This window comes from Athene noctua, chromosome 2 (genome assembly GCF_965140245.1).
Source record: "Athene noctua chromosome 2, bAthNoc1.hap1.1, whole genome shotgun sequence".
Lineage (NCBI taxonomy): Eukaryota > Metazoa > Chordata > Aves > Strigiformes > Strigidae > Athene > Athene noctua.
Window position 1 is genome coordinate 38,169,241 of NC_134038.1, and position 24,460 is coordinate 38,193,700.

A 24,460-nucleotide genomic window follows, 5' to 3' on the forward strand; every position below is an offset into this window, starting at 1 on the left:
TTGTTACCGGGTGTGGAACACATGAGTTTCAAATCCCTGTTTGCAGACTTTCTTGCTTTCTTGAAAATTCATGTTCTGGGCTAAAATTTCCAAGTGTATTTCAGATTTGGCAACAAAAGAAAGTGAAAATAGACAAGAAGCATCCCTTTGGTATGCACAGATATAGACAGCCCATTAATAATTGTGGTATCATTTAGTAGCTATAATTTTTTAGAAGACTAATAATTTGATTATATTAATCATGTTATTTTGACATTTCATGTCAAATTATTGGGTTGATCACAGCTTCCTTCATAGTATTGGTGACCTTCTGTATTGACCTCTGATCTTCTTATTATCAAGAATAAAACTTGAGTACACTTTGTGAACAACACTGGTATATGCTACATTTTCCTACCTCTCTTTAGTGTTCTTTTCTTTTACTGCCCTAGCAAACATAGAAAGTATCTTGTGAAATGAAAAATATTTATGGACTCCATGGGAGCTAATGGAGAGGGAATGTATAGCAGTCTGAAGAGGTGCATGAAGTTAGAGGTAGTTTTTGTTTAAAGACATCTCAGGAGTCACATTCCTGAGACCATTCTCTCTTCCCATTGGTAAATCTCCCACGAGCATTGTGGTAAGCTGGACACAATCATTCCTCAAAATCTGCTCCATTAACACAGGTGTCAAACTGGACCAGCCAATGCAGGTTTTATTGTCTACACCATGCTTAGAGTGTTTGCCTACACAGCTTCAAGCATGCCATCTCCTGGATTTCCCCACCTACACTGAATGCATATGAATTACAGGTTGGTTCCTGCACTACAGGTGGACTTATGGCAGCCCAGCAGCCCCTTCCACATTGTCGAAGGAATGGTCACCGATGTGCGAGTATCGCAGAACGCATCCCGAAGTCTGCTGCCCTACCTCCAGCAAGCAAACATCCAGTACACGTAAGCCTGTGCTTCACTTTCTGTGCCTTGCTCCAGAGATCTGGCCTCCAAAGCAGGTCTGCGTCTACCACGCCAAGCGTGCTTGAAAATACATTCCACATCATAGCAATTAGACTGGCAGACAGCTAGACATTGCCAAGAAAACAACCCTTTTAATGGGAGAACAGAAAATCTCCCACAGGCAAGCAGTTTTAATTAAATGTCCTCCTTTGGAGTCAAGCTGAAGTGTTTTCAGTGTATATGAAATCACATCTGTTAAGAGAGGGATGGTAATTACTAATTCTACAGCCCTCTTTGCCTCTTTCTGTATTTAACAGGGACAAGGTTTGTTTACAAGTGTGCTGCAAATGCAGAGGCAAGCCTTCTTCATGAATTATAAAGGAATGTACTAGCTCTGTTTTATAACTCTCCATTCCTCATGACCCAATGCAAGTCATACAAAACAAACGCATGCTAAGGATCACATATCATTTATAGCGTTCCTTAAAAGCATTCAAGACAGTTTTGAAGTATACTTATCATTTCATATTTATCAATATGATATACTAGACAAGAGTAATGATCTTGTCATTAAAGCCTTTTCAGTGAGATGCCTAAGCATCTGAACAACCGACTGATGAGTTATTTGAATTCTCAGACATTTGCAGAATAAAGCCCTACGTGAGGCTATTTATACTTATTTCTCAGTGAGAAAAAGATGGTGCAGATCATACTATATATTATGTGTATTCTTATGAGAATTTTTATTATAAGATGGCCTCATTAATTTGTCATCCTAAAAATACAAAAACAAACATCAGGAAATTAATTATGCAGGCCTGGTAGCTGAAGTTCAGAGTGACTTTCATGTGGGTTCAACACTGTTTCAGTTTTGTTTGTGTTTAGAAAAGAGATGGGGATTTCTGTAATTGTTTTCCTGTGCTTATACAAAAAATGTCCCCTAATTACTGTGCCCCAGCAGTTGTTTTCACGTCTGCTGCTGTTCCTGCTCACAGTAATCACCTTTAATGAAATGACAGAAGGCAATTTTATGTGTGCTGTAAACACTCCCTATACTTGAAGACCTTTACTTAGGTTGCAGAGCAGAGCATGCAAGGGCAAGAACTGTGAGAGCAAATAGTCTCTCCAGTTTACCTGAAATAATGTGCTACAAATATGAGGACAACATTACATTCATTTTCCACAGGGAAAATTTCCTCTTTGACATTTGACATCTTTGACAAGATGTGTGCACTTAGAAGGAAGCCAGACAGCATATTCTAACCTCCAGACTGTTACTTTGCTTTCCCTCTTCATCTCCCCACTCCTCGTTTTGGACTCCTTGCCCGCTGGGTCCCAGCCATCAGAAGTAAAACCCTACAAAGCCTGGGACCAGCATGTGCTTGTCCTGACAAGCCTCCTGAGATCTGTAATGCCACAAGAGGTGGGAGGATTGGCCATGAGAGCAGCAACAGCTATAGTCGGGGATCGGCAGGACCAGGGCGGCCAAGCACAGCCATGCCCACAGCACAGCTGGGGTGGGGACCGCAGCCCTGAGCTGAAGTTCAGCTCCAGAGCCAAGGGGCTGAGGCACCAGGCAAGGTTTCATACAGCTCCTTTTCTCATGGCTGTTTTTCACAGTTTTGTGGTTTTTTTTTTTTTTTAGATTTTATTTTTAACACACTGTTTGCAAAGGAGTTAAATTGCTCCATCCTTTTCAGAACTGGAAAATCTGAGGCAAACGCTATGTAAAACTTCAGCCTGATGGAGTGATGCTTGCCTAAATTATACAAATTTCTAAAGACAGGAAGCATTAAGCAGCCCTAATAATGAGCAAGGTGACCAGCCCTTGCCTGTAAAACAGGTTTATCTCTCCACGTGTTTGACTATGACATGAAAACAAGCCAGGCATCAGATAAACTCTTACTGCTCGAAGTTGCGTCACTTGTAAATTCTGTGCTAACGAAGCCACCTAGGTTGTGTTCAGACCTGAGGGGCTTAAGAACCTTTGTGTTTGTATTAAGCACACAGAGTACACAGTCATTTAAGAGTAAAGGGAGATTATCAGATCTCATTTGGAGTACAGATCATAAACAATTTGGGGTTGTGAAATTAAATCTATTATTGTAAAAATGAACAGAGCTTGATCCTGGAAGGTACTTACACTAATCAGAATGCAGCAAAGCAGGCAAGTATTTTTTTAACGTGTTAGATGTCCTAATGACTTGAATAAAACCACTGCTTTATTCTAACTACGGACTTAAATGCTTTACAGTACTGGTCTGAGTGTGCACAGCACTTTGCAAGTCAAGACTGTAAGCCCTTAGTTTGCTTAATGAAGGTTGCTAATGTAGAACAATGTAATTCCTAATTATACAATTACTTCACTAATACATTTGAAGATGGAGATAACCTTTACTTTGATATTATATGTAGATAGACCTATTATCTTTGACATATCTGCTGCACAGCTGAGTTAGGATCAGAGTGAATGCAGTTTCTTTCCATCTATTTCCAATCATTGCAGCTAACTCCTATAAAACTTTAAAAGGTTGAATGTGACCATCGTTTTACAGGAATGATGAATTAGTGGTATGGTGATTACACATTGCCATGCTTTAGGAGAAGGTGGTGTACAAGGATGACTCTCAGTATTACAGTGATGTTACTGATGTCAGTGATGATATTCCCAGCTCTTGCCACTGTGTGATGGAAAGCATAAATGCTCTAACTTCTTCAGTATAATTTGTGTGTTTTCTATATTATATTTTTATATTTGTATGATTATTTAGATTTGCCATAAAATAAGAAAGTTTTCAGGTTACATCACTGTTTCTGCATTTTGCTCTTAATGCGAAGAACCTCTCACTTTTTATGCAAACAACTTAAATTTCAGTATTGTTTCATATTTTTCCTGAGTTATTTTAAAATAACTGGCAAGCAACTATTGCAGAGTAGATAATGTAAACAACAAACTGCACCTAAGATTTTTTCTTTGTTCGTTGTTCATTGTGTTTCAGACAGAATAATGATGCAAAGTTCTTCATTTTTTGTTTTGCCTCCACAACTTGTAGGTATATGTAGTTTCATACCAGTACAATAACTCCTGAGACAAAGTATGTGCATGTTTTTATAAGTCTAAAAATATGGTTTATGGTTTTGAAATCAATTTTTTATGGTTTTCAATGTTATGGTTTTGAAATCAATTTTTAAGATCCATTATCACATAGTACAACAGGATTATAAAAGAAGACAACAAATGCTGCTCCATAAACAAATGAAAATTACTTATTCTTCACTTTGGCTATGTTATTTACATCATTCTGGTTTATTTGCTTAACAAGCTCATTGTGTTTTTTGAAGGCACTGTTACATTTCAAAGCAGCTGGAGTATTTATTTGGCAGCCTATATTCAAATAAGCCTGAAGCATTCTATTGTCAAACTATAACAGATGAAGTAACATCAGGATGGTTTAACTCCTGTTATATTTCTTCTAAATGTGATTGCTGTTCTGGTTTAGCCTGTGTGTTCTAATACCACTCTTTTTTTACCTAGGATTCTCATATCAGACCTACAGAAAGCAATAGAAAACCAAACTGGACTGAGGTCACATAGGAATCGAAGGTCTCTCTCTGGGTATAACTATGAAGTGTATCACTCCCTGGAAGAAGTATGTGAAAATTCATATTGTTCCTCTTATCCACTACACTGTTGTTTTTTCATAAAGCTAAGATTTCACTCTCTCCACAAGTTGTGGTTACCTGTTCATCTTGAGAAGTGTTCTAAATGTTTCTTCTTCAAAATAGGCATTGAAAATATGTATTTTTTTAATATTTGTATTCAAGACTTATCTTCATATGTAACTATCTTTGACAGCTTCTGAGTTTTGTTTTTAAAGTAGGTCTTTACTCTAATGGAATAAGATTTTTGTGCTTGATTAGTTTCACTGAGTAAGCACTATGAGCAGATGCTGAATTATTTGCACAAGACCCCAAAGAATTAAAACCACCTAGATACAAATTCATGTATAAGGGATACTATCCTAGATAATAGTTGGGTAAATAATTTCTATTGATTTCAGTGTGTTCACATACATAGTTTCAGTCTGCACCAAGACAAAGTCTCTAGACCGAGTGTGGAGGGTGCTGCACCGCAACGAGATGGTACCTGTAAAACAAATATTGCAGGTAACATTGAATCCTGCAGGTCAGTCTGTTCACCATTCTGTGTCCTGGAAGGCAGACTTCGGGACCTTCTTTCTTCATCCCATTAATATTTAGTGGAAATGGCAGATTAGATCCATTCCCAGATTTTTGATGCACAGCAAATGCATTCAAGTAAAATCAAACAATATAAAGGGAAAAGAAATCCCGTGTGACAGAAGACTACATCCAGCCTCTGGCAATAGAGCTATGAGAACCCAATGATAGCTCAAGTGTGAAAACAAAGACAAAAATAAAAACTACAGGAAGATCCAAAACCATACAGAGGATAGAGAACTGAGATGAATAAATGTGTAAAAATTGTTTCCCATGAAATGCAAAGATTAAAGCAGCAGTTTTATTTCTGTATTTGCAGATCCAGGGTTGGATGCATCATCTGAATAAAACTCATTCAGATCTAGTTCACATGTTCTCTGTCGGAAAATCCTATGAAGGAAGACCACTGTTTGTGCTCAAGGTAAAGATTAAATAGTCGTTAATTGGACTAAAATCTGGCATCAAGGACAGACACTTTGTTACTTATGTTATAGCATGTACATCAGAGACACAGGTTAACAGTGTTTCCTAAGGATGACTTGCGAAGATCTAATCTGAATGTCATTTTTAATGAACAAAAAAATAAAAAGGTGGAAGACTAAAAGCCGAATCCTATTTATGTGGATTGGATATGCTTGGAGATAGATTAAAGGACAGGTTCTCTTAGCAGGATTTGGATTTAAGGGAACTGGAAAGTTTGGCATTTACAGACGACTTGGAAAGCAGTTATGCTGTAGAAGAACCCCAGAGGACTCTGAAGCCTTTCTCAACATGTGCCATATACAATTCCTATTTAGCTACTGACAAAATTCCAGGGCTGTGCAGTCTCAACTCACATTATTAGGTCCACAAATAAGAGGGTGTCAACAAGAAGCAAAAATTACTTTGAATGTACTTTTTTTTCACCTGCTATTGTAGAGTTCTGAAAATTTGACTCTGCATGAAGCTATGACTGTAGCATTGTTTTTCCTTACCCTGCTCCATGTGACATTTATCATTTATCATTCCTCATAAAAGGAATTGACGGATCTCACTTTTTCTGTAATTTTTTTTTTTCCATAGGTCACTTTCATTATCTTGGCCATACCTTTGAAAACTATAACTGTGTGTTCCTTCACATGAGGAGATTCAAAATGTTTTAGTGTTTTAATATTTTATTATTTTCTTGTTATTGTGTTTCACAAATATTGTGAGTTCTATTGATATTTCTATGAATATTCACACTTCAAGTTAGGTAAAAGATCACGGCCCTACAAGAAAGCTGTCTGGATAGACTGTGGGATTCATGCAAGAGAGTGGATTGGCCCTGCCTTTTGCCAGTGGTTCGTGAAAGAAGTAAGTGTTTAATGATTTACAGTCATACAGTTCCTTCAGTTTAATAAACATTGGAGGTTTTTTATAACCAATCTAATATATTATTAATAAGTGTGCAAGTTTAGCTCCTGGCGGGATCGGAGAGCACGTTGCCGTTGCCCCTCCCCCACCCGCAGCCGGTCGGGCTGGAAGTTAGGCACAGACCCGGGCTAAAGTAACAAGGAATTTAATACAACAGAGTGATAGAACAATCTGAACAGCAACAGTAACAATGATAATAACAATGAACAGCAATAACAGCGAACGAGATAAAAGATATACAGAGAAATACCGCTAGATGGTTAAGGAGCAAGCCCGCCGCGTGTAAGCGATCCCAAAAACCAGAAGCGAAAGTAAAAGGCTCCGCCCCTGGACCTGACGTCAGCATGGTATGAATAACCCGGCTGAAGATCCCTTCCCCCTCTCTCTCTGCTGGAGGAAAAAAAAAAAAACTTGACTCTATCTTGGCTAAACCAGGACAATAAGAAAGATAAATAGCTATTATACTGCTTTTTAAAATGTATTTGTAGAACACCTAAGTGCTTGATAAACGAAACTGATAGCAACAGCCAGACACAGCTAGGCACAGGACAAAAATATGCTAGACACATACTGGCAAAGATATGAAGTAGGATTTTATTCCAAGACCTAAAAATGTGAAGACTGTAATTCTGGTAATGGTCCAAGTAAATTAGTGCCAGTGTACACTGCTAGAGATCAGTTCAGCAGTACCTTTGCTTTAAGGACTTAGATTAAGACAGACATTCTCGTTTGTGTCATGCCATAGGAATAGGAAGCTAAAATCATAGAATCATTTAGGTTGCAAAAGACCTTTAAGATCATCTAGTCCCAACAGTTAACCTAACGCTGCCAAGTCCACCACTAAACCATGTCCCTAAGCACCACTTTTAGACATCTTTTAAATACCTCCAGGGATGGTGATTCAACCACTTCCCTGGGCACCCTGTTCCAGTGTTTGATAACCCTTTTGGTGAATAAATTTTTCCTAATAGCCAATCTAATTCTTCCCTGGTACTTGAGGCCATTTCCTCTTGTCCTATCACTTGGGAAAAGAGACTGACACCCACCTTGCTACAACCTCCTTTCAAGTAGTTGTAGAGAGCAATAAGGTCTCCCCTGAGCCTCCTTTTCTCCAGACTAAACAACCCCGGTTCCATCAGCATCTCCTCATAAGACTTGTGCTCTAGACCCTTCAGTATCTTTGTTGCCCTTCTTTGGATGCTCCAGCACCTCAATATCTTTCTTGTAGTGAGAGGGTTCCAAAACTGAACACAGTATACAAGGTGAAGCCTCACTGGGGCCAAGTACAGGGGAACAATCATTTCCCTAGTCCTGCTGGCCACACTATTTCTGATACAAGCCAGGATGCCATTGGCCGCCTTGGCCACCTGGGCACACTGCTGGCTCATATTCAGCCAACTGTCAACCAACACCCCCAGGTCCTTTTCCACCAGGCAGCTTTCCAGCCACTCCTCCCCAGGCCTGTAGCATGAGATTGTTGTGACCCAAGTGCAGGACGTGGCACTCAGCCTTGTTGAACTTCATACAGTTGGCCCCAGCCCATCGATCCAGCCTGTCCAGATCCCTCTGTAGAGCCTTCCTACCCTCAAATAGATCAGCACTCTCGACCAACTTGGTGTTGTCTGCAAACTTACTGAGGATGCACACAATGCCCTTGTCCAGACCATTGATAAAGATATTAAACAGAACTGGCCCCAGTACTGAGCCCCAGGGAGCACCACTTGTGACTGGCTGCCAACTGGATTTAACTGCATTCACCCCAACTCTTTGGACACAGCCATCCAGACAGTTTTTTACCCAGCAAAGAGTACAGCTGTCCAAGCCATGAGCAGCCAGTTTCTCCAGGAGAATGCTGTGGGAAGCGATGTCAAAGGCTTTAGTGAAGTCAAAGTAGACAACATCCACAGCTTTTCCCTCATCCACTAAGTGGGTCCCCTTGTCATAGAAGATCTGGTTAGTCAAGCAGGACCTGTCTTTCATGAACCCATGCTGACTGGGCCTGATCATGTGGTTGTTCCTGTAAGTGCCATGTGATGGCAATCAAGATGCTTTGCTCCATAACCTTCCCCGGATCCCCCTTCTGGCCCTTGTAGATGGGCGTCACATTTGCTAACCTCCAGTCAACTGGGACCTCCCCAGGTAGGCATGACTGCTGGTAAATGATTGAAAGTGGCTCGGTGAGCACTTCCACCAGCTCTCCCAGTATTCTTGGGTGAATTCCATCCAGCCCCATAGACTTGTGTGTGTCTCAGTGATGTAGCAGGTTGCTAACCATTTCCCTTTGGATTATGGGGCCTTCATTCTGCTCCCTATCCCTGTCTTCCAGCTCAGGGGGCTGGGTACCCGGAGAACAACTGGTCTTACTATTAAAGACTGAGGCAGAGAAGGCATTAATTATCTCAGCCTTTTCCTCATCCTTTGTCACTATGTTTCCCCCTGTGTCCCATAAAGGATGGAGATTCTCCTTGGCCCTACTTTTGTTGCTAATGTATTTATAGAAACAGGTTTTATTGTCTTTTATGGAAGTAGCCAGATTAAGATCTAGTTGGGTTTTGGCTCTTCTAATTTTCTCCCTGCATAACCTCACAACATCCTTGTAGTCCTCCTGAGCTGCCTGCTCCTTCCTCCAAAGGTCATAAACTCCTTTTTTTCCCGAGTTCCAGCCAAAGCTCTATGTTCAGCCAGGCTGGTCTCCTTCCCCACCATCTCGTCTTTCAGCATATGGGGATGACCTGCTCCTGCGCCTTTAAGATTTTCTCCTTGAAGAATGTCCAGCCTTCCTGGACTGCTTTGCCCTTCAGGACTGCCTCGAAAGTGACTGTCAACCAGGCTCCTAAACAGGCCAAAGTCTCCCCTCTGGAAGTCCAAGGTAGTAGTTCTGCTGATCCCCCTCCTTACATCTCCAAGAATCATAAACTCTTATCATTTCATGATTACTATGCCCAAGATGACCTCCAACCATCACTTCACCCACAAGTCCTTCTCTGCTTGCAAACAACAGGTCCAGTAGGGCACCTCCCCTAGCTGGCTCACTCACCAGTTGTATCAAGAAGTTATCTTCCACACAGTCCAGGAACCTCCTAGACTGTTTCCTCTCTGCTGTATTGTATCTCCAGCAGACATCTGGTAACTTGAAGTCCCCTCACAAGAACAAGGGCTAGCAATTGTGAGACTTCTCCCAGATGCTTGTAGAATATTTGATTTGATATGCCTCCTCATCCTGACTGGATGGCCTATAACAGACTCCCACCATGATATCTGCCTTGGCCTTCCCCTTGATTCTTACCCATAAATACTTAACCCTATCATCACCATAACTAAGCTCTAGACAATCAAAACACTCCGACTCTCCTTCCTCGCCTGTCCCTTCTGAAGAGGTTATAGTCATCCACTGCAGCACTTCAGTTGTGAGAGACATCCTACTGTGTTTCCATGATGGCAACTATCTCATAGTTTTCTTGCTGCACAGTGGCTTCCAGCATTTTGTTGCCCATGCTGCGTGCCTTGCTGTAGATGCACTTGAGTTGGGCTGTTGATTCCACCACCTTTTACGGGGGAGAAACCGTAATTCTTACGTGAATTCTATGGTTTCTAACACATCAATAACCCTTGCATCTTTGCTGCTGTATGGATCTCCATCTCCTACCTCCACTGAGATGGCAGACCAAAGGACCTTGCTAGCACACCTTCCCTCAAACACTGGCATGCTGCCCCCAGGCTTATATCTACTGAGCCTGGTTTTATCCCTTTCCCCCTTCAAATATAGTTTAAAGCTCTTTCAGTGAGCCCTGTTAACTCCTATCCAAAGGTCCTTTTCCACCTCTGAAACAGGTGTACCCCCTCTTGCCAGAAGGCCAGTGTCATATAAACTGACGCCAGGCTTGGAGCCAGGTATTGATATGCTGATTATTATTCTTCATAGATGAATTTCACCCAAAATAATAGATTTCACATTCTCTGAATATCAAGACATTTCTCCAATGTTTCTTTGATCCTATCTCATTGGATTTATGCTCCATTTATCTTTGATATCTAGGGTTTAGCCTTCATATCCATCCATTTGCCATTTTCAAGTGATTGATGAAATCAAATTGAATTGGAATTTTGATTTTCACTTGTTCAGTACATTTTTTTTTTAATATCAGCACTTAATCTCTTCCAATTTGGGATTCATCTCAGATGCACGTTTGCAGGATTTTGGCATTTCCCCTTAGCCAACAAAATTTTGTTCAAGATGGGATATTAGCCACACAGTGGAGACTATCTTGCAATGCGATTTACAGAAGTCAAAGAAGGCTTCAAAAAGACCGAGATGTGCTACGAGTATTTAACATACCAGTTTTTGCACAAAATAAAGGATGCAACTTTTTTTTTTTTCAAGGTTCTTCCTATAAACACATAATTTTGTCACTTCTCTTCCACCCCATCACCATGGAATTCTACAATGCATTAATATACCTCCTCTGATTTAAAGGATATGCCTTTGATTTTCTGGGATTCCTCCACTCAGCACAAAGATCCTGGCCCTATAAGTCACCTCATGAAAGTAAAATTCTGCATCATCAACACCCTAATGCATTAGCTGAGATGATATATGTAACTATGTTCCCTCAGAAGTCACAGCAGCACATAGGACAAGTACAGAAATAATGAGACCACTACAGTTTGGGTGAGCCTGTCAGCACGACTGCTGATGCATGGATAGGCCAAACCAGATCTAGGAGCTGATCTCAAAGTTCAGTGTGCAATGATGGTATGTCTTCTTATTAGGACTTCTGTTAGTGTGAAGATGAACAAACCTGCAACTCTTTCTGAGCAGCTTTCCTACCCAGGAGAACAGGCTGCAGTAAGGAAGGAAGATGCTTGGGACAGACAGGCACTGGTGGGAAAGCCAGTGCCTCTTCCTTAACAAGGTTTTCTCATAAATTTTTTTTCCAGAACTACAATATAAAGGTAAAAAATCACAAGGTTTCTCTGTAGAGCTTATGGCATAAAACAGGCTGTGTATGTATATACAGAAACCTTCTGGTGGTTATCTGAGATCCTCAGAGAGTAGCTTGCTAGTAAGACTGTTTTGCTAACTATGTAAAAGCTTTTTCCTAGATTAAAGAAAATTTCTGTAGAGTTCCTTGAGACTACAAGAATGTACCACCTTTGTCTGTCCATCTCAGACATGCATTGCCTTTGTTCACATATGACATATATTTTCTTCTTTTCTTAGAGCAATATTTCAATCCAGCATTAAAGCAAAAGGCACCTGGATAAGAATACATTATGCTCAGTCTCTATCATAATATTAAACTTGAATGGGAGAGGAGGAGAGACATGACTAGATTGTTTGGTTTAGAATATTGCTTTTCTCATTAAATGAATTAGGTATTTTTAGTAAGAACTCTGGGAAAACTGAAGGCCTCTCCATGTTTCAAACTCTGCAGTTCTCTTTTGCTGGCAAACTCCTCTCTTAAGCACCTCTGCAGCCCAGCAGCCCACTTTCCATCCTCTCCGGCACTTAGGGGCAGTTCTGAGAAAGGGCAGTCAGCTTGGAAACAGATTTTTCCTGGCATGTTTGCTGACTCCAAGGAATAGCACCACAAGCACATTGATTTAAGGCAAGCAAAAGGAAATGTTGGATTTATGTGATGTTAGCTTCTTTTCTAGCAGGAGCAGCATACATGCATCCCTTTGCTGTGCAGGCAGCCTGAAGTATTTCATTTGAAATGAGCTTTCATTTCACCCTCTGATCTCTTGTCACTTGTTTTTATTGAAGTGTCCATATGCCTGTGTACAACTAGGCTTTTCAAGTGATTTAGCTTAGAAAACAACCTCTGTGTATGAATGCCACTTAACATTCAAGCTCAAGACTGGGTGCTGCAAACTTGACCAGATATTCCCATCCAGCTTGGGACACCTCAGTATCTTGCTTGCAGCCCTGGAAGTGGCAGCTTCTGAGTGCCAGTGAATTTGCTGCAAGTGATGGGAGACATCACCTCCTGTAGGGTGGAGGTGCCAGTGAGCAGTTGGCTGCTAGTGTGGCTTGCCAGGGCATGGGCAGCGACTCCCCCCTTTCTACAAAGCATCTGGAGTTGTTCAGCTGAGCAGGACCTGGCTCCCATCTATCTAGAAATGCAAAGCAGACTAAGGCAGATCAGGCTTGGGAAGTGGGGCTGTGAGGATAGAGCATGGGAAGGCAAGAAGCTGCCTGCTCCACAGGCTTGTTCTGTATTAGGGCAAATACAGTAGTTAAAGGACAGATCAACTAGAGAAAAGGGGAAAAAGATGTAGAATTAGAAATTAAAGATTAAAAAGAGAAAGAGAATGCACAGGAAAGAGTTTTGCATTACGTGATAATACAATTGAAAGTACAAACCCAGCCTACCCACATTTTGAAAAAAATAAAAGAAGAGCGAAGACTGTTGTTTGGTTTGGGTTTTTTGTTTGGTTTTTTTGTGTGGCTTTTTATTATAATCTACTCCAGTATGAGCTCTAGCTCTGGATTCCATAGGTCTGGTGTTAATAACAACATCACTGTTTGTTTCTGTGGAAGGCACCCCTGAACGCTTGTAGTCTCTCAGCTAAAGACAATCAGATGTTCTACCAGGGTTAGCAAAACTGGTGGCCTCTGACAAACCCTACTTCACAGGCATTGAATTTCAAGTCAAGAAAGAGGACTCCCTACACACACACAGGATCAGCACTTTAGGTACCAGCTAATGAGCCACAGAGAAGTCTGCACCTGTATTCTAGTAGAATACCAGTCAGGTTACAGTGGAGTCCCCCCCTAACTTCAAGCCTTACTCAGCTGGCTAGTGGTGGAAAAAGGGTCCTGACAGTGGAAATATTAAGAGACCCTGTGGTGGAGTAGGGAAGCAAGAGGAACTATAAAAGGAAATGGAACTGATTACATGTGGACTACTTTAAAGGCAACCTGCAAAGATAAATGAATCTAATGTAACCCAGAATTTGTGTCCACAGCAAAAGATTTGGGGCAGGAAGGGAAGAAAAAAGGTTTGTTGACCTAGATTTTTAAAAAGACTGCATGCAATATAATCATACATTGAAATGTGTTAGGAAAGAAAGGGACTCTATTATGTATTATTACTTTGTAGAAAGCATAGACTTCAGAAACATTTTTTTTAATCAGACGTAACATGTATGTATCCAAAATTAAATAGCCCTCACAGAAACAAAGAAGCAAAACCTATAGACTTTTTGCAAAAGTACAATTATATATGTATATGTGTTAAATAAGAACATTTAACTCCTCTTCATTGGGTGTGCAATTGTAAGAGAAGCAGAATTCAGGTATCAAATTATCCACACCTCAAATTTAGGATTTTACCATTGTTTTAAAAATCTGAAATATAGTTCACAGGCTGCTGTTCAAATTAACATCAAAACTAGGTTCTGTTTCAGTTTTAGTGAAAGCAGATGAGGATTCCTATTACATCTGGTTTGACTTTCTTTCCCTTAATAAATGCTGCCATTTGATCCATGTCAATGATGTATAACCTTGAAATGTCATTCATATAACATTTTCAGAAAATAACATACAAGAGATGCGACTTTAAAATGCACTATTCTTTGTTTCTGATGCAAGAATTTGTATTTTGAAGATTAGAAAATTCAAGAAATGTAATTAAATACCTTCAGGAAGCAAGCACTGATTGTACTTCTTGACAAAATGTTCTAAGAATCCAATGGCAACTGTAAGAGAAATATTCATTAAGATCAAGCGCATCCTCCTAAGCAAGTGGCCTCATCAGGGCCTCAAATGAAGGTGCAAATAGCCTCACACTTTGGAAATGCAGTAACCTTCTCCCATCCTCAGAAGTGGGCCCTTTTAGGAAAAAAGGGAAACTAACATATGTTGACCAGATTCAGTATATCTGCATCTCAGATGTGAACTGTGGCATGCTCTTCCATAGACTCCCTTTATATTTTTCAGATTTTAAAATCTTGAGGACTTTTCCTCAAAATATTATTATTCTTTGAATGTGAGTCAGCTTATATTGCATTGCACATAGCCACTTTTCTTCAATGTGAGACTGTTGTGGGTTTTTTTCCTGGATGAGCAGTGCTACTGTCTGCTGCTTCTGGGACAGAACCTAGTCAATACCGAAGGTCTTTTTTGAAAAAATGTTCAGAACTACTCCTGAGCTTTCTGGATTTGATCAAAGTGACTTGCTAAGTTTGGTTCAGGCATTGACCTTGCTAGACTATCCACGAATGTTCCCTCAGCCCTATCCATAGGCCCACTGGAAAGGAACTGTATAGTAGGGAAATCCAAATCCACACCTCTGAAGCTCTGCTCATCCTGCAGCACTGTATCATCCCTTAAAGATGGGCTGTAATAGCTGTCTCATCTCAGAAGAATCCCAAATCTGAAAAGAATATTAGTATGCTCTCTATGCCTTAATTTGTGAGATCCATGGCCAAAAGTCCAAATTCTGAAATGTGGGTGTCCTATGATCCCAATTATATGAGTTCCCAAATTATTCAAGATGATGTGTTTCTGCTTCATTGTGCACCCAGGCAGTGGACAGGTAACCCCAGACAAAGAACTTAAAGGCTGGGGGCAGACTTTTTTTTACTTTTTTTTTTTTTTTAAATGCTGACATTGGTATTGGTTGCTGCCAAAACCAGGCTTGAATCCCATCTTTTCACTCCATAATAATGAGCTAAGAGAGACACACAGACTGTCCAAGATGCAAAATGGCAACACCTGCCCCCGCTATTCTAAGCTTAAGGCTGATTTATGAGTCCCCTTGTGGGATGCATATTGCAAGCGTACCGCCAATTAGCCAACCATTAGGCTTGTGGGCCAGGCCCCAGAGACCAGTCTTTACCAGGATTTTTGCAGATTCTTCTTCAGGAATGTTTATGTAATGCTCGACTCTAAACAAAGCATACCTAAAATAACAGCACATACACGTATACAGAACTGAGTAAGGATAACAGTGGAATCAGATATAGGTCCAAGTAGAAGACCCAGACAGCATCAGTGTTAAAAAAGGTTGGCTCTTCTTCTGCACCATCCAGGACATGTGGCCAAAAGGCCATAAAGCTATTAGTATTCCTACTTTAAGATCTGCTCAAAGCCAGTGTAGCATTTATACTCATTCTGCAAAATTCCATAGTCTGTGTCCTGATGGACAAAACATCTGCAATATGCTGCATCAACAGTCAGAGCAGCACTCAGTCATTCATTCCAGTGCTGAAGTTCACATTGTCAGGAAAACAGCTTCACATACTGGATCATTTCTGGGTCTTGCTGAGCTCCATTAAAACTGGTAATCTTTTAAGAGTCAGAATATTTATTTTATTTTATCCATAACTACCAGAGCCTCAAAATACTGGCTGATTATGAAATTTAGATACCAGTTTTTCACCTGCTTCAGAAATAATCTGATTTGGGGGGGTGTGTGGGATAGTTATGTGAAGCAACACACTAATGTTTGTTAAAGATTATATACTTGACCTATCACTTGTCAACAGATTTAAGTGTTTTGAACAGGTACAGCTGAAATTTCATGTTCACACAGTCCAGGATTTTGGACTAATATTAATTTAAAAGATGCTCATTACACTTGTATTTAGTTATTCTTTGAGACAATATAGTTCGTTCACCCCCCATGATAGGTTTTCCATCTCCATTTTTTGGCGTTCTTCAAGCAGAAGTTTTGAACCACAGAGCAAAGGAAGCAAGGACCTGACTGCCTCTCTCTGTAAGCCATACTTTTATTCCACTCCTGCTCCTGGGGACAGATAGACCACCATTCTTAACATATCTTTGAGTGCTGGCTCTCAGAAACCTGAAGAGCTTTTGAAACCATTTGAAATACTGCGAAGTTGAATCAGAGGCATGCAAAGCCAAAACAAACACTGCACCTGTAACTGTTTCCTCTCACCCTGTAGCTGGATACATTCCTTCTCTCTAAATTCTATTCTCTTCAGCTCAAGCTCTTCTGGTGATGTTGGTTTGACTTGACATTTTTTTTCTCTTTTTGAATCATCACATCTTCTTGCTCTACAAACTCTTCCTATCTGGGTTTTCCTCCTGTTCATCAATTTTTAGTTCAATCTTGTTTTAGGAAGACCCGAAGCTTCCAGAGGCTGTATCTTGGCCCCCTGCAGCCTCCTTCACAGCTTTTTTCACCTTAAAGGACCAGTCACCTGGTGACAGTTCTCTCCACAAATGCTCTGCTGCTCTTTCAGTAAATGCAATACAATCATTGCAGCTTAATTTTTATTGCTTGCCAGGCTCTTGTCTCCCCAACTGTCTTTTTAGCTGCCTAACCTCAGAAAAAGAAAATTGACTTCTCTGAGTGCTCCCTATATATCCATTATCTGAAGGAAAAATCCATCTGTTTCATCCTGCAGCATCTATATTTGAAACACTCAGCTTTACTTATCTTTAGCTATCGCATTCTTCTCTGTCAGGATCTTCTGCCTGAAATGCTATTTGTTTTTTTCTCCATTGGAGGCATCACCTCTTCCAGCCTCTCCACTCAGTACTTCATTCATCAGCCTTTCAGCAGCAAGAGGCACTTGTAGAAATGCAGAATCTTTTATCCTCATGATTTTTTTTCATTCCTTTTGAATTTGAAGTTTCTGTGCAGTAACCACACCTATGTGTATGTAGTTTCTGCCTCTACTCAGCATCTTCCCCCCCACTCCACCACAAGTTCAGTTCTGAATGAGTTCAGTTATTTCAGTAGCCATCTTACATCTCAGTTTGCTCTGAGTTATCTGCATCTCTCCAGCTCATCTTTGCTCCTGAAAACGGAGGTTACTAACGTGCACCACTTCTGAGGGGAAGGAGAATAAAGTAGCAGTGAACGCTACCAAGAGTTTCCCGGACTGGACCCTCAGTTGTGATGCCTTTTTTTTTTTTTTAATGGGTAAAACCTTAAGCTAATGACAGAGAGATGGAGTGCAGTACCACGGTATCGCCACCACGAGGCATGTGATGCATTGTTTAAAAGCAGCTGTAGCAAACCATTTTTATACTGTGCAGTATTTATTTCTCTTTTGATCCATGGTGGATTTTCCCAGGTTTGGTTCAACAGTAAGACAGTTCAGAGAAGGTGCTTTCCTCTGCTGTGACATCTTCACGATGGCAAAGAAACAGTTAAAATAGTTTCCAGTTTTCCTTTTCCAAAAGGAAGTAAGTACTGCATTATTTCCCTTGTGCACTTTCAGCTACTCAGCTGCATCCTCTTGTCTGCCCGTGATCTTAAGAAGGTAAAAATTACTTTCATTTTGCTTGCAGCTATTCATTTTTCACAATGTGAAAACAAAAGGTATCCCTGCAGCTGTGTTGTGCTGTAGTAGGAATTTTTCAATGTCACTCGCTAGTGCAGACTCCTATGTAAACAGTAATCACTAGGACATTCAGATTTTACCCTGTGAAGGCTTTTAAGCTGTTGGGTATGTTCATATTCAAGGCATGAAGATAATTCACGTTGTTGCTCCAACATATTGGTTGCTCTAGCGAAGAAATTCTACTTTATATTTTAGCAGTCCACTCCTGTATAGTGATGCTGAGGAATTAGGACTTCAGTAAAAACTACTGATATGCAGAAGCACTGTTGAGCATAAGAAAGGACTATGAAATAAAATTCTCTGTGTTGGACAACTTAGTTGTTCCAGAAATGGAATTACAAGCAATAATTTGCATTTTAATTCTTTAACTATGTCTCAATTTAATTAAACAATGTATTCAGGTGAGTTCTGTTGGGTTGTCCTCAGTATGTACTACCCTGGACCAACATAACTAAGGACATAAAATTCAAGAATTACATTTTTCAGAGATATACACCTCGGTGGGTCTCCACCAAATTGGTGGGCATGAGTTTCATACAGTTACCATCAGGGAAGTTTGTGTTGCCCCTTTCAGAGCATTCACAGTGCTTCAGAATAACTCATGCCTTTCCCTTCCCTGCTAGGCAGTCCTTGAATTATTTGGGACCTATGGGGGGGTTTCATGTAATACCTCTCAGAGTGGAACCAAGAAGTTGTGTCTCCTATTTCCCCTAAGATCTGTGTATGCAGTTTCTTCCCCGCGAGGTCCTGCATTTGCTTGGGTTGTCCCAGCCTTGCACAAGCCTCCTGGAACTGCTGTTTGCTTCTCTAAGATGTCAATCATGCTATCATTCCTCTGCCTCTTCTCTGCTTCTTCTTCATTTGCATCCTTAAGTAGCAGTAGATCCTGCAGGTCCTTCTTTTCAGCCTTTTTTTATGTACTCTTTTCTGAGTGTTGCAGAGTAGCTGCAGCACACCTGTCTTTCTCAGTTGTTTTTGCTGGGTTCCTTCTGTGGGAAATGCTCCCAAAGAGGGAGGAAGATTTTGCTTGGTGTTAAAAAAAAGAATAATCAGACACAGTTCAAGCTTCAGCCTTAAAAATTTTGTTTTAAGCTGTTTGTTTTTAGATATTCAGTTGTATCTTAGCTTTAATAACAGGCTTACCACTCTGCTTGTGATTTGAATGCCAAAGCAGGACAGTAGCAGTAAAAGGGAAAATGGAGATAAAAAGATGTGCCAAGTACAGAGACAGACCTAACGACTAACTCGCCAGACTGATAAAGTGGCAATGGAGGCCTGAATAGCAGATCATAGTGTCACCCTGCTGAAGTGTAAGATGTACAGACAATAGTAAAACATTGTATGTTACTGTAAGAAAGGGTGTTTCAACTGATATCTTAATAATGGCATGGAAGATTTAATCCTGTTTTGTCAAGCAGTTTTATGTCATTTCTGGTAATACAGCAATGGAGTCAATTTCCTGTGCTAAAATAGTAATTGTTTAATTCAGTGCGATTGTTTAACTCAAAACCAGAAACAGCAAAAGCTGATTGTTACCTTAAATTTAATAACAATTAATTGTGGGACAGCAAATCGTTATTAAGCTCAACTGCAATTTCAGAGCTTCTCTCAACCATGTCTCCTTGCTTTGTCCTTCTCAGGCAATCCCCTTATTTTATAAAAAGCTCAACTGCCTCCTAAATCCATTTTAAACTCTTGTGTTTTATTGCCTTGGCAGTTTACAATATAGCTCTTTTGTTCCCTTCATCCCCCAAATTAAATTTCCTATGGAGCAGATCCTCAGCCAGCCTAAGCTGGCAGAGATCTATCAACAACCACCACTCTGCTGATCCAGATGATCAAGCCCACTCCTATTAATCATTGGTCCTTTCCCCCATTCCCCCAGGCAGATTGCTTCCATGGTGTTGGCAGGGTTCCTGTATCATCTGTTCATTCACTAATAACACTATTCAGCATTTATTGGGCCAGTCTGGCTCTCTGCACATTCAGCAGCAAAACTGCTATTGATTGCATGATGGAGAAGCAGAATCAAGCTGTATGAATTCACGTTACTTTGTATTCTGAGAGCTCTGTGCAAACTACAGTGCAGTCAATTCAGTAATGGTTTATATTCGTTTTGCTTGTGTCATAGTGAAGAGAAAATGTTTCAACACTACGGGGGGCGGGGGGGAGTGGTTCGCATGAGCATTGATTGGAGGATTTGAGAGTCACTTCACAAAAAGCAAGTTGTGGGTTTTGCTCCAGCAAGGACACACCTTAGTAACTGTAAGGCACATTGCCAAACACTTCCCTGTTAAGGGAGCTGAGATTATACAACCTGTGTTGCCTGATTACATATATCAAATAAAATTGCCAGGTAAAAACAATATGAAGGACAAAACATTTTCAGCAGGAAGAATGAGTATGATCTCACACCAGGTTACACTATCTACACTCTTGCTCTCCATGAGAAAAAACCCGCACCAGGTCCATTACATTTTAAATTAAATGCTACTCTAAAAGGGTAACCAAATTATTAAGATAAATCATATATGCTTTAAAGAACAGAACTGAATGATTGACATATTTGACTGTAAATCAACTTTAAAACTTAAAATTTTGAAAGGTATCACTGGGGATTATAATGCTTTCTAAAGTCTCTACTAGTATTTTGTCAATGACAGAAGGCATTAAAATAACACAGGGTTGCGGCGGGCGGAGGAAGCAAGCAGCCGATTCAATGTGAATGATAGAGCAAGCTTCAACTTTATTGAAAGAAATCACACCTTATATAAGCACTCTACAATAATCATGCATACTACTCACAAATCTATTGGATACATGTAAAAAGCTACATTATAATATCCCAGCCCCCTGTGGCATCTCAGACATGTCACAACATCTTCCCTCTTCTGGCCTGCCTCCTTTCCCAAGGTTGTTTTTACCATCAAGACCATTGTGTACCTCAGTTTCTCTCTTTGTTAACATAACAGTCTGTTGTTTGGCATAACTACCCTGGGTTTTTTCCTTTGTTTACCTCAGATGGCTGCAATCAGCTTCTGCAGAGACCCATGGCCTTGCTCTCTGCAAGCCGTTCTCCAACACAGGGTAGCTTTAAAAAAATGAAAGGGTGCTTGGCATCTTGCAGTCTATGTTTTGCTTCAGTTTTTAAATGGTGGTGCTTTTACCTAGCAAGAAAAATACATTCTTCACAGGATTTAAAACATATTAAACTTTAAAAAGTCTTAATTGAAATATTTTCATCATGTCACTTTTTGCAAATTTGGAAAGGTTCTGAAAAATTTGCAAAGCTCATCCATGCAATTTTTAAGATGTGTATTACCTTAACTAATTATCTGTAGTTATTTTAAGGAGATGATTTTAAAAGTGTTTTAAAGAGTTTAATCTTACAGCATTGCAGTTTAAAAGACAGTATATAACACTACAGTGTAACAAAATTCATAATTACAGATGTAACAGCAAAAGAATGACATACGTAAATACAGATACAAGCAAATATGCCAAGCTCCTTATCACCGATATGTAAATACCCACCTTGGAGACACAACATGAGCTTAATTTGTTAATACTGTCTAAAAAGAGAAAATAATTTAAAAGTCAAGGAAGTGGTGTGTAGTGCCTTATTTCCTCCCCAGCCAAACTACTTCTCCCTGAAATAAGCCTGATAAAAATGTTCATTTTCCTTGACTCACATTTTGGAGCACGACTTGGTTCTGTTTCCGCTGTAAGACAGATTTAACATCCATACTTACCACATAGGCTCTTAATCCTGTGAAGACTTAAGTGCAGGGCTAGCTTAATGCACAGAGTAGCCCTAGTTACTTCAGTATGTGTTTTCTGCATTTGGAACATCAATGAAACAGCTCTTGTTTTCATGGTCATTATTTCTGAATAACCACTGCTGTTTTGACCAAACTACTTTTTACTGTAGCTGCAGTTCCCTGAATATCAATATATTTATCCAAATGTATTCGTAGCCTTGATGTGGCTTCCTAATACAAGTAAAATGAATTTAAATGCAATACTATTCCAGCTGAGAATCTTTGGAGAATTTCCCACAGGTAGACCAGGGGACCTGTGGCCTCTGCACTGACCAGGGACTTTCTCCTAGGCAGCTCATGGCTTCACCAAACTCCCCCTCAAAAGCCCCCTGTCATCCTCTTCTCCCCTGTCACAATCCTACCCTCTTTCATTATCTCGTCCCACCCAGCAGTGCTCTGTGCCATGCTGTCCCAGCTGCTGCCTAAGTCTCATTTCATCCTGTGCTGTGCCCCCTTTGCCCTCTGTTGCTCACCCTCCCCTCCTCTTGCCTGGCTGAAACAGAAGAGGACCTCGGTGTGAGGTAGCACTGGTTGACTCAGTGGCTTTGCACAGGGGTGATGTGCTGCTTTGGATCTGCAAGGGAGGCTGAAGGACCCGCACATGCAGAGCACTGCTGGGGGGGAAGCTGAGGCTGGGTGAGGAGAAAGCACTGCATGACAGAGAGGTGGTTAATGAAGAGCTTAGAAATAGTATTTAGATGTCTCACTAGGCCCTGAGTAAAGAAAAAAATGTTCAGACTCCTCCATGAGTAAATTTCAGCCCAAGACGTGTTTGATTGTATGGGTATTTCTTACATCCATCAAAAAGCATCCATCAGCTCCTGTGGCAGCTCCAATAATACAAACAGCTGCATGGTTAGGAGCCCAGAAGTATCGAATTCCCGTACTTCACACTGTTCCCTGGCATTTGTCAATTGAAAAGCTTTCGCTTAGTTTATTTCAGAGCAAACATCTCACTTTGTCCCCCCAAACACTTGTTACTTCTTGGATCTGAAGGGCCAGAAGTACTGCAGAGCAGAAGCCTATAATCACAGCACCAGGAGCAGAGGAGCCAGCCTCAGGCGTCCCTCTGAACCCAGTGTCAGTGTGATATGCTTTCTGCCTGCCAGGTGAATCATTTGATTCCTCGCCTTACAGAATCAAGACTTAAACTTTGAAGGATGCAAGTTTGATGCGCAGTCATGACAAGGGGCAGTGGAGTCAGCATGTGGAGTCCAAGCTTCCTGAAACTGGTAAAGGAACATCTCTGGTACTAGCAAGCAGAACTGCTGAGGAGCCTCTGGTTTTCTGCATTTTTCTAAGATGCAGAATGGCAAAAAAATACTTTCCCTACCTAGACTTCCTCTACTAACCTTTAAATTTGAGGTTCTCCTGTGATGGTTTGACTTTGGCTAAATGCCAGGTATCCACCAAGTTGCTCTATCACTTCCCCCCCCCCCCCCTTTTTCCCCTAGTTTTCTCAACTGGGCAAAGAGGGGAAAGAAGATAAACTAACCCTTGTGGGTGAAACAAAAGCAGTTTTAATATAAGCAAAATGAAGCAAAGGTCCGCGCGCGGAAGCAAAAGCAAACAGATTTATTCTCTACTTCCCATGAAGAGGCGATGTCAGGCCTTCTCAGGAAGCAGGGCTCCAGTACGCGTAGTGGTTGCCTCAGAGGACCAAGGGTGGCCCCACCCCCTTCCTCCTTTCTCCCAGCTTTATACTGAGCAGACGTCATATGGTCTGGAATATCCCTTTGGTCGGTTCGGGTCAGCTGTCCTGGCTGTGTCCCCTCCCAAGATCTTGCCCACCCCGTCCCACTGGGGGAAATGTTGGAAAGACCCTCAGTGCTGTGTAAGCACTGCTCAGCAGCAGCCACAACACCAGGGTGCTATCAACACCCTGCCAGCTCCCAGCATAAACCACAGCACCGTGAGGGCTGCTATAGGGGAAAACCGATTCCAGTTCAGCCAGACCCAATACATCTCCAAAAGTAGAGGATTTTCTAAATTATAAAGGAACAAGCTACCTGTATTGATGATTGTGCATGTAGTAGATTACTCTGAATACAACAAAACCTTATGTAATGTAAACCTTAAATGCTTTAAGACTTGCTCTGACCTGACCAAATCATCCCCTGGTGGAAACAACAGTACTCCATTGTCTTACAGGAGCTAAACTTGTTTCGTCAACTAAGAATCTATTCCACTGACTTTCAGCTCCTACATCAAGAAACACTTTGTATGCATTTGCTTCTCTGTAATAAGAGTTGTATTTTCTCAGGTATTGAAAGTAACTGAGAAGCAGAGAGAATAGGGACTTTTGAACACCTTTTACACATGTTCACGTGATGCCTTTAATCACATTTTCAGGAAGATTTCAGCCTCTCAAGTACAGCTCTAAGCATGACAGCGGTGCCATGAGATCAGGTCTCTGTACTGCCAGAGGCTGTGTGACTGTCTTAGCATGTCACAATACTTAATCAGAAAATTATTTTTATTATGGAAACTACCTTCTTTGGCTTTTCTGCTTTAGGCTCTTCAGACATACCAGACTGATGCTGCCATGAAAAAGATGCTAACTCAGCTGTATTTCTATATCATGCCTGTATTTAATGTGGATGGATATCAGTTCAGCTGGACAAATGTAAGTAGTACCAGTAGTATTACTCAAAAAACTGTTCATACAGGAAAGATCAAATAGCTTTACATCATTCAAAGGTGACTTTCTGTAGAACCTTGCCCATCACTTTGTGGCATGCAAAA

The 24,460-nt window shown here is 40.7% G+C and overlaps 1 protein-coding gene across 1 annotated transcript in view; it reads left to right on the forward strand.

Moving 5' to 3' along the window:
- The first annotated feature begins 855 nt into the window (after positions 1-855).
- The window catches only part of CPA6 (carboxypeptidase A6), a 36,177-nt gene continuing 12,572 nt past the window's right edge, over positions 856-24,460 (forward strand). The window contains exons 1-5 of the mRNA XM_074898863.1: positions 856-935; positions 4,471-4,585; positions 5,494-5,595; positions 6,405-6,509; positions 24,231-24,341. Coding sequence (XP_074754964.1) covers positions 856-935; positions 4,471-4,585; positions 5,494-5,595; positions 6,405-6,509; positions 24,231-24,341 — 513 coding nt within the window. The remainder of the gene's footprint in view (positions 936-4,470; positions 4,586-5,493; positions 5,596-6,404; positions 6,510-24,230; positions 24,342-24,460) is intronic.